The sequence below is a fragment of the Zootoca vivipara genome, chromosome 4 (genome assembly GCF_965207765.1).
Source record: "Zootoca vivipara chromosome 4, rZooViv2.hap1.1, whole genome shotgun sequence".
NCBI classification, from domain to species: Eukaryota; Metazoa; Chordata; class Lepidosauria; order Squamata; family Lacertidae; genus Zootoca; species Zootoca vivipara.
The window spans coordinates 55,834,157-55,848,513 of NC_142587.1; the positions used below are offsets into that span (position 1 = coordinate 55,834,157).

The window sequence follows — 14,357 nt, forward strand, 5'->3', positions numbered from 1 at the left end:
GAAAGCCCATATAAGGCTGCTTTCCCTGGTTCTCACAGCCATTTTGCTTTGAGAGCTTCCTACCCACCTATCTTTGCATTAGAACCTGGCCAACAGGTTGACTCCTGGCGTACAGGTTTTGAGCAATCCAAACCCAGCGGATCCATTCCATCAATTTGGGGCTTGTGGAATGATGAATTAATCCTGACCCAATGCCATGCCAACCCTTGTCCTGCCTGCTGTTGTCAATAAAGTTTTGGCCTGATTTTATCCTATCACTATTGTACAGTATGGTTATTTTGCTGCTCTCATGGGTCACATAATGTGCCTGCCTGGGCAATCCCAAATTCAAAACCACAGCCCTTAGGAATCCCAAGAAAACTAAGTATGTAAGTCCAGTGCTGCCAACCTAGGTGTTTAAAATGCAAACAGTAATCTAAGTCTCTTACAACACAATTCTACTGAGAAGTAAGGACCACAGAAGTGAATGGAACTTAATTCTAGTCACAGATAAGTGTTCATAGGACTACAGTCCAAGTAATCCAATGGAAAATAATTATTTCACTGCTTGGAGGTGGGGGCATACACCAGTACTTGAAATGATAATACAGCTAACCCTCCAACATTTCTTAGATTAAAATAAGGACATTCTATTCTACCTCAGTATCTTCCCCTGTACCCCCTACATATGTGCACTGCCAATGGAATATAAGAAAAAAGGCAAGGGTGGCCAAGTTATCCCAGTGGGTTCATACTGTACGTTCCACCAAGTTCAAATACAAGTGTTCTCAAGTTCAAAATCTTACACACATACTGTAGCATTCCAGTCAGTGAAAGTATACAAAGGGATTCACAACCCTTTTAGACCAGGCATCCCCAAACTTCGGCCCTCCAGATGTTTTGGACTACAATTCCCATCATCCCTGACCACTGGTCCTGTTAGCTAGGCATCATGGGAGTTGTAGGCCAAAACATCTGGAGAGCCACAGTTTGGAGATACCTGTTTTAGACTGTTATAAGTGTAAATTTACATCCCATGGGCTTCCAAGGAATAATACTCAAAATGTGGGTTCTGACCTGCTAATTTTTTTGCAAATCATTTATCAGTTATGGAGACATTAACTCTGCTGGGGGGGGGGTGTCAGTCTATATGACCAAGGTTACCTTTGCATATACCGTATATACATGATGACGGCACACATACACACATGCTAAAAGGAGATTAACGTGCAACACGGCTACACCTCAGGTACACACAAGCTCCCGAGTTACAGCACCCTCATGCTCAAAGGCTTGCATAGCGCTTTAAAAGCCTAACACATTTATTTGCAAATTCAAAAGGGATTGAATGAAAAGCTTAAACACACACCAGCCCAACGGAATTTATGTAGCTCCCAGCCTTTTAAAGACCCCACAAAACTCCAGCTTCCCGGGCAGCTTTTAAGGAGCTGAACTGTGTATGGCAAACTGCCAAAGGAGAAGCAGAGAAGGCCTCATGTCTGCTTTGCCCAGTACCTGTCAAGTGCCCAGCCTGCAGGTGGGCATCCTCATCTTGGTGCTCAGCTCCAGAAATGTAGCCAATGCCTCTCACCCTCAGAGTCTCTTTCTCTGCCCCCCCCCAAAAAAAACATGCCCCTGTGTATGTCTCTTCTCTGTAGCCAGCCTGGCTCCTCTCTGGCTATGAAAGCTAATCCCAGTGACCTCAATGGGGCTTAATCCCAAGTAGACAAGGCTGGGTTTGGGAGAGAGAAAGAGAAAGAAAAAGAAATCACTATCTAACTTTGCAAAGCCATGCAGAGGCAGCTGCTCACCCATTGGCTCTGAGGCGACTGTTTTGCTCTGGGGCCTTGCCCAATGCTCCTCTTGCCAAGGAGACCCTGGCAGTGTGAATTACTGAGAGAGGGTGGACAGGCAACTGTGCAAAGTGAACTACACAGTTAAGAACATTTCTCTCAGTAGTTTATATAGGAGAGAAAGGTGAGGACTTCAGGAGCCAAGATACTCTGAAAGAGCTGCAAGCTAGTAGCAATTTTGCCTACAGCTCTTTTAAAATTGGGACAGCCCATGGCACAGGAAGAAACCATGACGGCTTATTGGTTTTCATGGCAGTCCTGGCATAGTCGTGACATTTGGAGACTATGGCTAATTGCTGCTCTCTTTCCTTAACCATACGTGGAACTCTGATAAGGTTGATTTTGGATCCAATATATTTGTCCAATTATCTATTGGACTTTATTTCACAAGAGAAAAACATTATACTGAATGCAGTGATGCAGTACACTGGAGTGTTATGAAAACTTTTCTATGTCACAAGGAAACTTTCTGTTTTTTAAACTCAAATAATTAAAGGCAAATTAGAATTTTCAATCAGAATTATTTTAAAGAGTGTATTCCCATTTTCCTTCCATAATACAATTTAGGAAAGAGAAAGTAGAACTTACATTCAATATCAAGATACATGCTCTTTTGGTGCCCTCCAATTCTACTTGCAGCTTCACAGTCGTATCTTCCCGAATCTGACAACTTCACATCTTTAATGTGCAGTGATGATCTTCCATGTTGCCCTTTGACTTCTACCCGGCCATCTGGGCTCTGTAGACATTCAGGAAAGAAGTTTTTGTGTAACTTATTTTGCCTTCAATTTATTTTGTACTAAATGCTACTAACAATTGTATCTGAATGCATACCTCTTTTGAAAACAGACCAATTTTAATAAAGCTTATGACATATTCTGGATGTTTTAAAATAGCATTTTAACCATAATATATGCATCAGTGTTTATTGTGTACTTTGCATAGTGTTTATTCTGTACTTTGCCTTAAATAAATAGCTTCATGCTGTTAAAGGATTAAAGTTTCAGTCACCATCTCACACAGGGCTGGTTCTCCTAGAGTCCTTGCGATAATGATCTATGTCAGGTGAGGCAGATAATGATAATAATGATGATAATTTATTTATACCCTTCCCATCTGGCTGGGTTTCCCAGATTTTGAACAGATATTTGTGGATTTCTTTTCCAAGATGACCTGATCTATGTGTCTCATGGAATGGTGGCAACCAAATGATAGAGAAAAGGCTTTATTGAAAAAGTTCCAGGTATACCGTAGTTCCTGGAATCTCCACATATAGTTGGCATAGGGCCTTGTCTGAAACCTTGGAAAACTGTTCCCCATCAGCATAAACAATGCTAGATGGACCAATGATCTATGATCTAAGGTCAGTCTACGGCACATTCCTGTGTTCCTATTACTAATATGTGAAACTTGCATGTCTCTGAATGCTGAAATGGTATTTTTGGCAGTTTAAACATTATCAAAATACAGGTAGGTAGCTGTGTTGGTTTGCCGTCAAAATAAAATAAAAATAAAATCGAAAAATTCCTTCCAGTAGCACCTTAGAGACCAACTAAGTTTGTCATTGGTATGAGTTTTTTTAAAATAAAATCAAAATACACATTTAAATAGCCTCTGGATTTTTTTTTTAAAAAATACACATTTAAATACGTATTTTGAGAGGATGTTTACATTTCTGATTAATGCAGTTATGGAACAAAACAGAAAGTGGCACAGACAGGAAGCAAACAGATTTTGGCATCTCTTGGCCAGGAAACCAATCTGTCCTGCACTCGCTTCTCCATAGTGGTTACACACATGTCTGTACCAATATAGGCTCATCTTGATTATCTCCTCACATTTTTGGTGACTATAGATTGGATGGGTCAGGCCTACATATGTAAAGGCATGTAGACTGCATGCTCGACATCATAAATGCATGGACAATATACTTTCTGCTCTATATACGGTATGGTACTTGGGGACAGTGTAGAGGCTGAGGCTTGCTCCTGCACTTCAGTACACATGGGACACTGATGCTGGGACCGTGAATAAAATGAAAGACACACTCACTCAACCTTAAAGCACAGTGTATATGTTACTTGATGAATATAATGGCTTAAAAATTATAGAATAAAGCAGTCCTCATTTGAAGTGTTCTGGTTACATTATACAAATGTAAAACCAGAATATTGAGAATTGGTTCCCTGCTTTTTCATAACATAAAGTAACATATCACAAAGAGATTTGAAAATACTGTAATAGTTATTTTCATTCTAATCAGATTGACATATTATATTGAAGATATCCATGAATAATGCAGATGTAAAACACTTAAAAGAGTAATGCTGACCTACATGTACCTAAAGGCTGTGCAAACTACAAAATGCAAGTAAACTGTCTAGCATAGTGCAAAGAAACAGAAGGGCTAAATGTTTCTTCTTATAATGACACAATTGCTAAAGACAGTCAATGTCTTGGTTTTTTTTAAAAAAAAACTTGTGAGGCATTTGCTTTGAAACTGCAGGTAGCCTTTAGATTTTGTAGTTTTATTGAACTTGTTTCAAAAACTCTGCAATAAAAAATAATAAAGGGCATACAATGTTGTAAAGGAAATTGTAAGAGAGAGGGCTTGCAGAGAGCAGCCCACTCTGCTTACTTCCACCAGATGGGAGAGCAGCAGCAAGTCTGGGAGTTCAAATCAGGAACAGGAAGGGTTAAGACGGGTCCAGGGCTCTGCAGAGTCCTGGTGGCTCAGCTCCAGGTTGGTAGCAGGGAAGCAGGGGAGGAGCTAGCTTCAGCAGGGGCTGGAAAGGAGGGAGGAGAGAGAACGGCACCTCAGGAGCCTGGTTTGGGACCACGGAGGACCCATAGAGCAAGGAGGAGGGGCGTTTGGAGTCTTAAAAGGGGGGTCAGAGCCCACGAGACGCCATTGTGGGCTTCTGCCCCATGCAGAGCAGACATGATTTGAGACATCTCACCACTGTATATAGCATGCACAATAAAACTATGAAAATCCAGAGGATATGTGGAGTGCTTACTCGGGAGTAGCCAACACCCCATCTGTGACAGCAAGCCCACAATCTCTTGATGGCTACCCCGAGGGAAGAGGGCTGCAAATGTAGCAGCCGGCATGAAGTTGGCAGCATCTAAAGCAGAAGAGAGAGATGCCGAGGGAGGATTGGCATGAGTTGCCAGCACCCTGCAACTATGGAACGGCTCAAGCACCAGGTAGGCACCCGGGCACAGGGGAAGCCAAGCTTAGTGAACCGAGCAGCTCGGAACACAGCCAAGCCAGAGGAGCGGAGGCTGGACAAGCAGAGAGGACACTCTGGACGGGCCAGCACTTTGTAGGGCGACCCTCAGCACAAGCTGGCTCTAAGACTGAGAGGCATGGTGGCGTGGAAGTGCAGGAGGCTGAGAGGCGAGTCCGGGCAGAGGGGACAGACGGAGGGGAAAGGCAGCGGCCACAAGTTCCCATACAGTCCCGGGGAGGCAGCTGCAGCACAGCACAGCCCCCTCCAGCCAGATGTGATGCAGAGGGACAAAGCCCGCGCGCGGGTACTTTCAAACGCTGACGCGGGAAAACAGAGGGAAGAGAAAGGCGGGAGATGCCTTTACAATGCACCCAGCCACTGGGTGGAACACTGCCCCCAGAGGAAGGAATGGCGAGAGCAGGCAGGCACAGACACAAGCCTGGATGCCAGATCAGGAGGGGAGGGGCCAGGCAGAGCACCAACAACTGAGCCCTCCTGTAACACCCCACAGCACGACAAAGAGATGGAAGTGAGTCTGCAGCTGCCAAGAGGCCAGACCCAGGAGACAGTCGGGCTTCTCCGCAGGGGCAGCAGCAACGATTTCCTATCGGTGGACTTGGCTAAGCAGGATCAGATTCCCATTTTCCCAAGGGAGCTGCCCATGAGCGTCTTGACCGTAGGCGACCGGGAATTGCAGGAGGGTGAGGTCACGCAACAGACCCCCTCTCGGAAGATGACAGTGAACAAGCACGCAGAAGTGCTAGCTTTGGACTTAATGGACAATGACCCTGTGGGCAGCCAGCGCCGGGGAGATCTCACCTTTGGAGATGCAGACGGCAAGGAGCACTGCAGGAAAGAAGGAGAATCCTCAGGATCGCACCACATCAGCTCCCCAGGCGGATGGAACGACGCAGAGGCGGGGATGCAGGAAGAGAAACTGAGCCAACTCACCAAAGAGGACACTTTTACCCAGAACATACGGAGGGACTTGAGGGAGAAAAAGGGGGCAGGGGAAGGGCTTGCCGAGAAAGAGGGGTTACTCTTTAGCAATGATGCCCGGTATATGCCCCAGGACTCCCTCAGAGGGAAGATTCTCAAGCAATATCATGACAACCCCACGGAGGGGCATGCAGTACATGTCTTCACGAGGCTCACACCCAGTAAGGCCAGTCTTGGGCGAAACCCCAGAGCCTTCCCAGAGCAGGGGGAGGGGGAGATTGGGGGACCTCCTATTGAGGCATGGGGTGAGAGGAGGGAGACAGTACACCAACAACTGGATGGAGACGTGGCAAGGGGCAATGAGGCTTACAAGGAGGGGGCAGACCATCACAGGGGACTGGAGAAGGTCTTCCACGGAGGGGACAGGGTCTGGCTGTGGTCAGAAGGCCTTCCCATGGGGGGAAGGGGGAAGAAGCTGGCACCCAGAAGGCTGGGGCCCTTCAAGGTTCTGACACAGATCAACCCTGTCACCTTCAGGGGGGAAGCACCTACAGCGAGAAAGGTCCATCCCGTGGGTCACAGGTCTTTGCTCTCACACTTTAGGGAAAGCCCAAGGTTCAGAGGACGTGACACACATCCAACACAAGACGCTGACAGGAGGGAGGGGGAGGAAATCACACAAAAGACACTAGACAGAAGGGTGGAGGGAGAAGGCAGCCAAGAGGTTCCAGAAAGAAAGGAAGAGGAGGAGGTCTACAGTGCCACAGCGAGCCCGGGCTCCCGGTGGGGGGAGGGGGGGTTAAAATGTCTGATGGCCAGGCAGGGCACTCCTGCTTCCCAAAACGCGGAGGCAACCACGCACACCATGCAAGGGGAGGACCGCACACTGGAACTGCACGCTCCTTTCTCCCACAGACCCAAACCACCACACGTCAGTAGCACAGGGAACACAGAGGGGGAGGGCGATCCCAGGTGGGGAGCAGGGGAGACGCAGACCCAAGGAGCCCTCCGGGAATCGGAAGCAATTTTCCAGAGGGAGGAGGAGGATGACAACGGAAGGAACTACACGGACCAGCCACCCAGCACCGACGGGGAACAGGATTTTACACACACTACAGAGGAGGAAGACCTGTCAGGCTTCCAGCCCTCTTTACAGACATCAGACCAGGCAAACCAGGCCTCAGGAAGGGGGGGGGAGCCTGGAGGGGGGGTGGATGTAAGAGAGAGGGCTTGCAGAGAGCAGCCCACTCTGCTTACTTCCACCAGATGGGAGAGCAGCAGCAAGTCTGGGAGTTCAAATCAGGAACAGGAAGGGTTAAGACGGGTCCAGGGCTCTGCAGAGTCCTGGTGGCTCAGCTCCAGGTTGGTAGCAGGGAAGCAGGGGAGGAGCTAGCTTCAGCAGGGGCTGGAAAGGAGGGAGGAGAGAGAACGGCACCTCAGGAGCCTGGTTTGGGACCACGGAGGACCCATAGAGCAAGGAGGAGGGGCGTTTGGAGTCTTAAAAGGGGGGTCAGAGCCCACGAGACGCCATTGTGGGCTTCTGCCCCATGCAGAGCAGACATGATTTGAGACATCTCACCACTGTATATAGCATGCACAATAAAACTATGAAAATCCAGAGGATATGTGGAGTGCTTACTCGGGAGTAGCCAACACCCCATCTGTGACAGAAATTATAATTAATTCATCAGTAGCAAATACAGTCTAGAGAAAGGCACACCAAAGCCCCCCTGAAATGAATGGTAACAATTAAGCACTTAAATCCTGCTGATTTCAGCTGTATTCAAACATGCCTAAGGTTTTGTGATTTGTAACAAGTGGCAATTTTGTGTATGCAGAAAAATGTGATACTGACACAAAGTTTGGATCTAGAGCTCCTTCTTCACAGTGTCATTCTATACATCTGCTCAGATGTAAGTCCCTCAAAGTTCAATGGGGCTGTCTGTCATCTAAGTGGGCACAGAACAGCAACCTCACAGTGCTAATGGCAAAATGTAAAAAAAACTGAATTCAGATATCATCCAGTGCTGGGATGCCTGTGACCCTTCTGAAGGACTCAAGGTCCCACCAGGCTCATTATAATGACCAATATAGAATACAGATCAAGAGGTCTAGGACCCAGAACCCAGCAATACAGGGGTGAAGGCTGCTGCACCATAGAAATAAGAAAGTGGTAAAGAGTGGAAAGAGAGGTAGATACATCAGTAATATGCAGATCCCAGTGTGCCTATGCAGGGCCAGCTGTAAAGGGGTGGATCTGCTTATCTATGGAATACAGCTAATGCTCGTCCTGTAAACAAGCAAGACCACCCACACACATCACAATAGATCAGCTTTCGCCTATGGCACAAGTACAAAACATGAACTAAATGTGCAGGCAGAACCATTTGCTGAACAATGAGCCAAACTACAGACTACACTTTGGGTCATATATATTCAGGAGAAATAAAAAAAATTAAAATAATCCTAGCAAGCATTTGCAGTTTTTGTCAGATGGGCAATCTGAGATTAACAGTGTGTAGCTCAAACAATGAATCAGTGAATCAATGGCAGAGATATCAAAACACATGAGTGAAAATACTATAAAAATTGCCAGTTGCATTCAAGTAATCATACCCACAAAACTCATCCTTCCCCCATCACACACCACTGGCTCTAAAAAAGCTAGCATTCCTTCCCCCTTTGTATTGTGTGCAGCCCATATACTCCCCTGACAGTTCTCATCCCAGTTATTCCTCTTCCATCCCAACCTGGAGCAGCCACCTCTTTCTTACTTTTGTGATGCCAACCCACTACTTGCCAATTATATTGCCTGTAGTGCTGCCAGTACAGTCTGTGTTTGCCATTAGAATGGCAGCTCACACATTATGGGAAGGTTCTGAATCACACAATGAGCCAAAGAACATAAAGCAGGCTCCCTTCTTCAGACCTTTGATGAATGTATGACTAGCAGGGTGAGCAGAATGAAAAAGATAGAGGATCACCCTGCGCCCCTGCTCCATGCAATGTTAATCATATGAAGGTGAATGTCTGACCAACGAACTGAAACTAGCATGGGGGAAAATAAAAGAGGATGCCTTAACCCCAGTGTGGCTCTCCTTTATTACACATAGCACAACAAGACAACAAGAACCCGCCGGCAGCATACAAATAAATATGGCTATCTCGACCCAGCAATCCCTCCCCCTCTCACACACAAACAAACTCATTGCAGTCATCTGAAGTCAACTGACAATGCCCTGGACCTTCCAATCTTTCTTACTGCCAATGAAAACTAATAAATGAACAGAAAGGGAACCTACCCAATATGTCACAGACACAAAAACCTTGCACATATCACTATGTAACAGAATAGAAGTTTACTTCCCCCCTCTCTCCCCCTCTCTTCTCCCCCAACCTGATACTGGTACTGACTACAACATAAATGTCTCATATCAAATATAACTGATCTGTAGAAAAGGATTTATGATCTGAAAACACAATGTACTTTTGTTACCCAATAATTTTTAAAAAAATAAAAACCATTTAAAAAATAAGACCAGAAAGTGACTATAAATGAAAAACAAGTTAATATAACAGGATATTGTACAGGGCTACAGTGGGAGGGGTAAGTAACCTTGGGGCAGAACTTTGCACAAACTTCCTCTGACCACTTTCATTGTTTCCATAGACTTTTTAGGGCATGCAAGGGCTGCAGAAGACAAAGAGGAAAAAATAAAGTTTGGATGTGTGATCTGCCTTACTCTTCTCCACCCACTGAACAAAACTCACTGGTTTAGCTGCTATTTTTATCTTGCTACCCATTTGCCTTTTTATTTATTCATTTATTTATTTATTTATATTTGATACATTAGCATATATAAATACATTATTTATGTGCTACATATGGATTTCTGGGCCCTTACTGAGCATATAAATAAATAAAATGAATCGTCCCTGAACCAGTGTCCATGGGTACTTTGATATACATGTGGAGTATGTGCTTCCTGTTTACATTAATTGGTGAGGATCACTACACGCTCAAGGGGAATCTAACAATGAATGGTAACCACTATTCAAATTAAAAGGGAAGTTCTTACACCCAAAGCCCTGTGACTAGAACAAAAGCCATAAAAGGTTGAAGGAATGGTGGTGATTACACAAAGGAAATTTTAGAAATTTCATTTCAACTTTTGCCCCTATAATATGGATATCCACAGGCTACCTAGGACTTATTTTGCTTAACATTCCTTGAGACTGGACATGGTTTTTTAAAAGACTTTCATTTGTTTTAATAATAAAAGCTAAAGGTATATATAGACCTATCATTTGAGTTATGTTGTTAAATAAACTAATATTTGACTACAAAGCTGTAATACTTTTTCACACATTGTCACCACTTCCAATGCAAAAAGAAATACGGTACATTTCATGAATATGTTGCATAAAATCTAATATAAAATAACACAACAAATGTAGTTTTGTTACTAGTAGAAACAAACATTTTCTCCATCCACAATATTGAATTTAACTATACATATTGTATTTGTTTATTGCAAAAATACATATATATATTCTTTAAAAAAAAACAACCTCAAGGCAGTTTACAAAATGAAATTATGTGAGGAAAACATCATTAAAATACAGTTATGCAATACTATGCATATTCACCCATAAGTAAGTCTAGGACTTACTTCTGAGCAAGCATGCATAGGATTGTACTGTAAGCAAAACAATAGCATCAAAATAAGGCTAAGAATATAGATATAAATATGATAAACAGACATAGAAGAACACTTTTATTTTAAGAATAAGGATCAGACTCAATATAATAGGGTCAGAAAGCTGTCCAATTTACTTTCAAAGGGTTATATCCAACAGTGGACTTGCTGTAGCCTAAGCAATCCTTTCTACCAATTGAAACCCTGTATATATTCCATACTGTTCAGAGGGTCCTCCAACTCTCAGGAGAAACTCTTGGTGGGCATGAAGGGCTGCACTGGATAAGGTGGATTTGACACTACACAGGGGAAAGGAAAATAAGAGCAGACACGACAGGGATGTAGGCTACTGGGCAAAGGTAACAGTCCCATCTGTTAGTCTGCCTCTGTCCCTACCCACCACTGGCATGTGAGCTCTGGGAGACTGCCTATGAGAGACTGTAGTCCTTCAGCAGAATTTCAATCCACTTCCAGAAATCTTACTCAGAATTGTATTCAAAATATATTCAATAAATTTGAGTGTTAGTTTCAAGAGTTTTTGTTTCAGCTCTGTAATTCTTTTATGCAAACATCTTCAGGATTTTTGGATGGCAATCAGTCTAGAAATGATTTTATTAAATAAATAATTAACTCATTTAAGTAAGTCAAAGAAAAGCAACCCAGGTGATTTGTATAACCAGCAATATATGCGTTGTTGCATTAAAATCTATGGTTCTTTTTTGCAGTAAAAGGGATAACATCATAAAGTTCTCATATTGATCATTTTTAATTAGATGGAGGATAATATACAATGTGAGAAGAGCTGTAAGCTGTAATGGCTACAGTACTTGGATTACAATATCTTTAATAAGCTTGTCTTCTTTTGTAGAGATCTCAGTGTCCATACGTAAATTTCCACAGACAATTACATGACAGAGTTAAAGGACTAGAACAAAATTATTTACAAAGAAATAAAATTCAGAAAAGACGGTGGCACTTTTATTTGTTCCTGAGTAAAAGTTTGAATTACTGTTATTTTTAGAATTCTGTATAACAACTACATAACTATTGCACTATAGGTTGATGTTCGTAGCCATAATGCATTCTCAAATGCATTTCTGTTATCAACATGTTCACTTGGTTTAGATCTAAAGAATGCCATGTGTCACCAGCTATAATGACAGGAAATAGAGCCCCAGTATGTATAATACTGCCATTTCTCAAATGTATGATGTATATGACAATATTGGTTTCTTGATTGTACTACAATCTGTCCCCCTCAAAAAGGCAATATTTATTAATAGCAGTCATCAGGAATTGAGTACCTATAATTGCCACAAGTATAGATGGTAGGAGAGCCAAAGCAAGATGATGCCTCAATCGTATACTTAGTTCTTCACTGCTACTATTTAATTCAGCTGCTGTTTAGTTCAGCAGGCAAAAGGTAGCTGGCTGAGAAAGTCAAATATATGGTTTACTCATGTTTTCAGGACCAGATTTTACTGATTTTCAAAAGGATCCAGAATCCTGATTAAACAGCACTGTATTTGAAGTCCATGAAATATATCTGTTTGCCAAGAAATGTATTGCATGTTGTATGGTTGATGAACTAGCATCCACAGGAGAGATAAATAAAACAGTACAGACACTTGCAAGTCAGGCTTCACTGTCAGACACAAGGTAGATCAACTCTAGCAGTAAGCTTGTTCCTCAAGTAGAAGAAAAGCAATGGAGACAAAAAGTGCTAATCTGAATTGAAGGTGTTATGAAAATTCCAGAAGTTGAAACAGATGGCCAAGACTTCCTAGGCTGAAAGCTACCTTTGATGAGCAAGGGCTGTTATTCACAACAGCCACCAATGTGGAGAAGCTGAGGGAAGCTCCCTTCTGGGTTATGGATGCAACATTCACAACATTCCCCACATTCTTCTGGTAAATGTATTCTATCCATGCACCTGTTGGAAACAGCAGAAAATTCCAGAGTATTGCCATATGTATATTCCTTATTGTGCACTGATTCAGTCATGTTACATCTGAGTCTTGCATTTGATTGTGATTTTCCCCCTAAATGAAAGACCTTGAATGGAGTCTATAAGTGCAGTTTATTTCTCAGTTTCACGCAGGTACTAATCATTGCAACATGCTACAATTTCCTTAATGGGTTTATATACTTTCCCCCTTCAAAGGGAAGAAATAATTTGTAGTCACCCATTTAAGAGTTGATCAGTATTTAGGTCATTATATGAAATCTAATCCTGAAGGAAAGCTGTTTTGTTGCTTTGGCTTTCTGTCCATCTGTAGACATAGCAGCTAATTTTAAAGATTTCAAAGTAGAAATATCACTTGGTATGTACTGAAAATTGCCTGATAATTATCATTACATACAGGTACAATAAGTAATTTCTAAAGGACATGAGACATAATTTAAGAAATGGTAGCAATATGAGACATGATTAATCACTGCTTTATGCTGGTGTTTTCATGCAACATTTTGGTTGGTTATAGAAAGAGGTGACACAGGGCATTGTACATACCAAACCCAATACTACTTCTTCTGTTCTTGAAAGAGCCGGCGTTGGTGCGCCTGTAATTGTAGGAAGGTAAAAAAGGAAAATAATGAAGAAAAATGATACTTTAAATGTTGTTTTATTGCTAAAAGAAAGTAAAGAAGCATCAGTAATCATACTGAACAGAAAAAATAAAGGGAACTATATTGATATAAGGATACTAAAAACTTCACTGAAATATGATATCAGGTACTGTCAAAAACTGCTCTGAAAATTCCAACCGTACAGAACACATAGGGGTGTAAGAAGCTGCAGGGAGGCAAAATAGAAATCAGCTCCTTCCCTGTTCAATTGACTAAGGTCTCCATTAGTGGAGCAACATCAGCTGGATTCTATCCTTTATGTTTATTATTTATTTATTTATTAGATTTATATACCACCTTTCATCAAAAGATCTCAGGGCGGTTCACAAGATAAAAATGCAAGATGTTTCCACTGGTGTTTCGAAAGCAGCTCAGTATAATCTAATGCTTCAGTTTTCATTAATCTGTGCAATTAGACTATTTTGAACAATCTGCAAGTGTTTAAAATATAGAGGCTTGAGATAGGGAGGAAATTACTGTATAGGAAACTAAATTTCTTGAACAAAAGGGTGTGGAAATGAAGATGACAAAGCAGAATTCTGTAAGAATTACTATAAGAGTTCTACAAATGAATAAAAAGTACAACCATAACATTTCTACATATTTTTTATGGAGCTAGAAAAATAAAAACGCATCTACAGGTTTCTGATCAGAAGACACATTTGTGATAAAATTAGAGCCACGAAAGTTCTGCATATTGGGCTCCTTTGGGAAGAAGTGCAAGATAAAATGTAATTAATTAATAATAGGATGTTACCCTTCATTTTTCATACTCAGAATCAAATAACTTGTCCATTAATTTTAAATGCTCTGGATATGACTTAGTTGGATATATCAGTCATAATAACCAACAATGTCTTAAAAAGGTCAGTTTCACTGATCATGTTATTACACTTGCAAGAATCATGAGCACACATGGCCTTATTAAACATCACCTTTAACAAGCTACAAAGATGTAAAATAAATATTTGATAATGCTCTTTAATGTATTAAGTATATTTTTCATATTATTTTATTTCATG

The 14,357-nt window shown here is 42.1% G+C and overlaps 1 protein-coding gene across 3 annotated transcripts in view; it reads right to left on the reverse strand.

The window, feature by feature from the left end:
- The window catches only part of NCAM2 (neural cell adhesion molecule 2), a 200,807-nt gene that overhangs the window by 65,131 nt on the left and 121,319 nt on the right, over positions 1 to 14,357 (reverse strand). For all 3 annotated transcript variants that reach the window (XM_035116298.3, XM_035116299.3, XM_088667980.1), the window contains exon 9: positions 2,421 to 2,571. In XM_035116298.3, the coding sequence (XP_034972189.2) occupies positions 2,421 to 2,571 (151 nt within the window). The remainder of the gene's footprint in view (positions 1 to 2,420; positions 2,572 to 14,357) is intronic.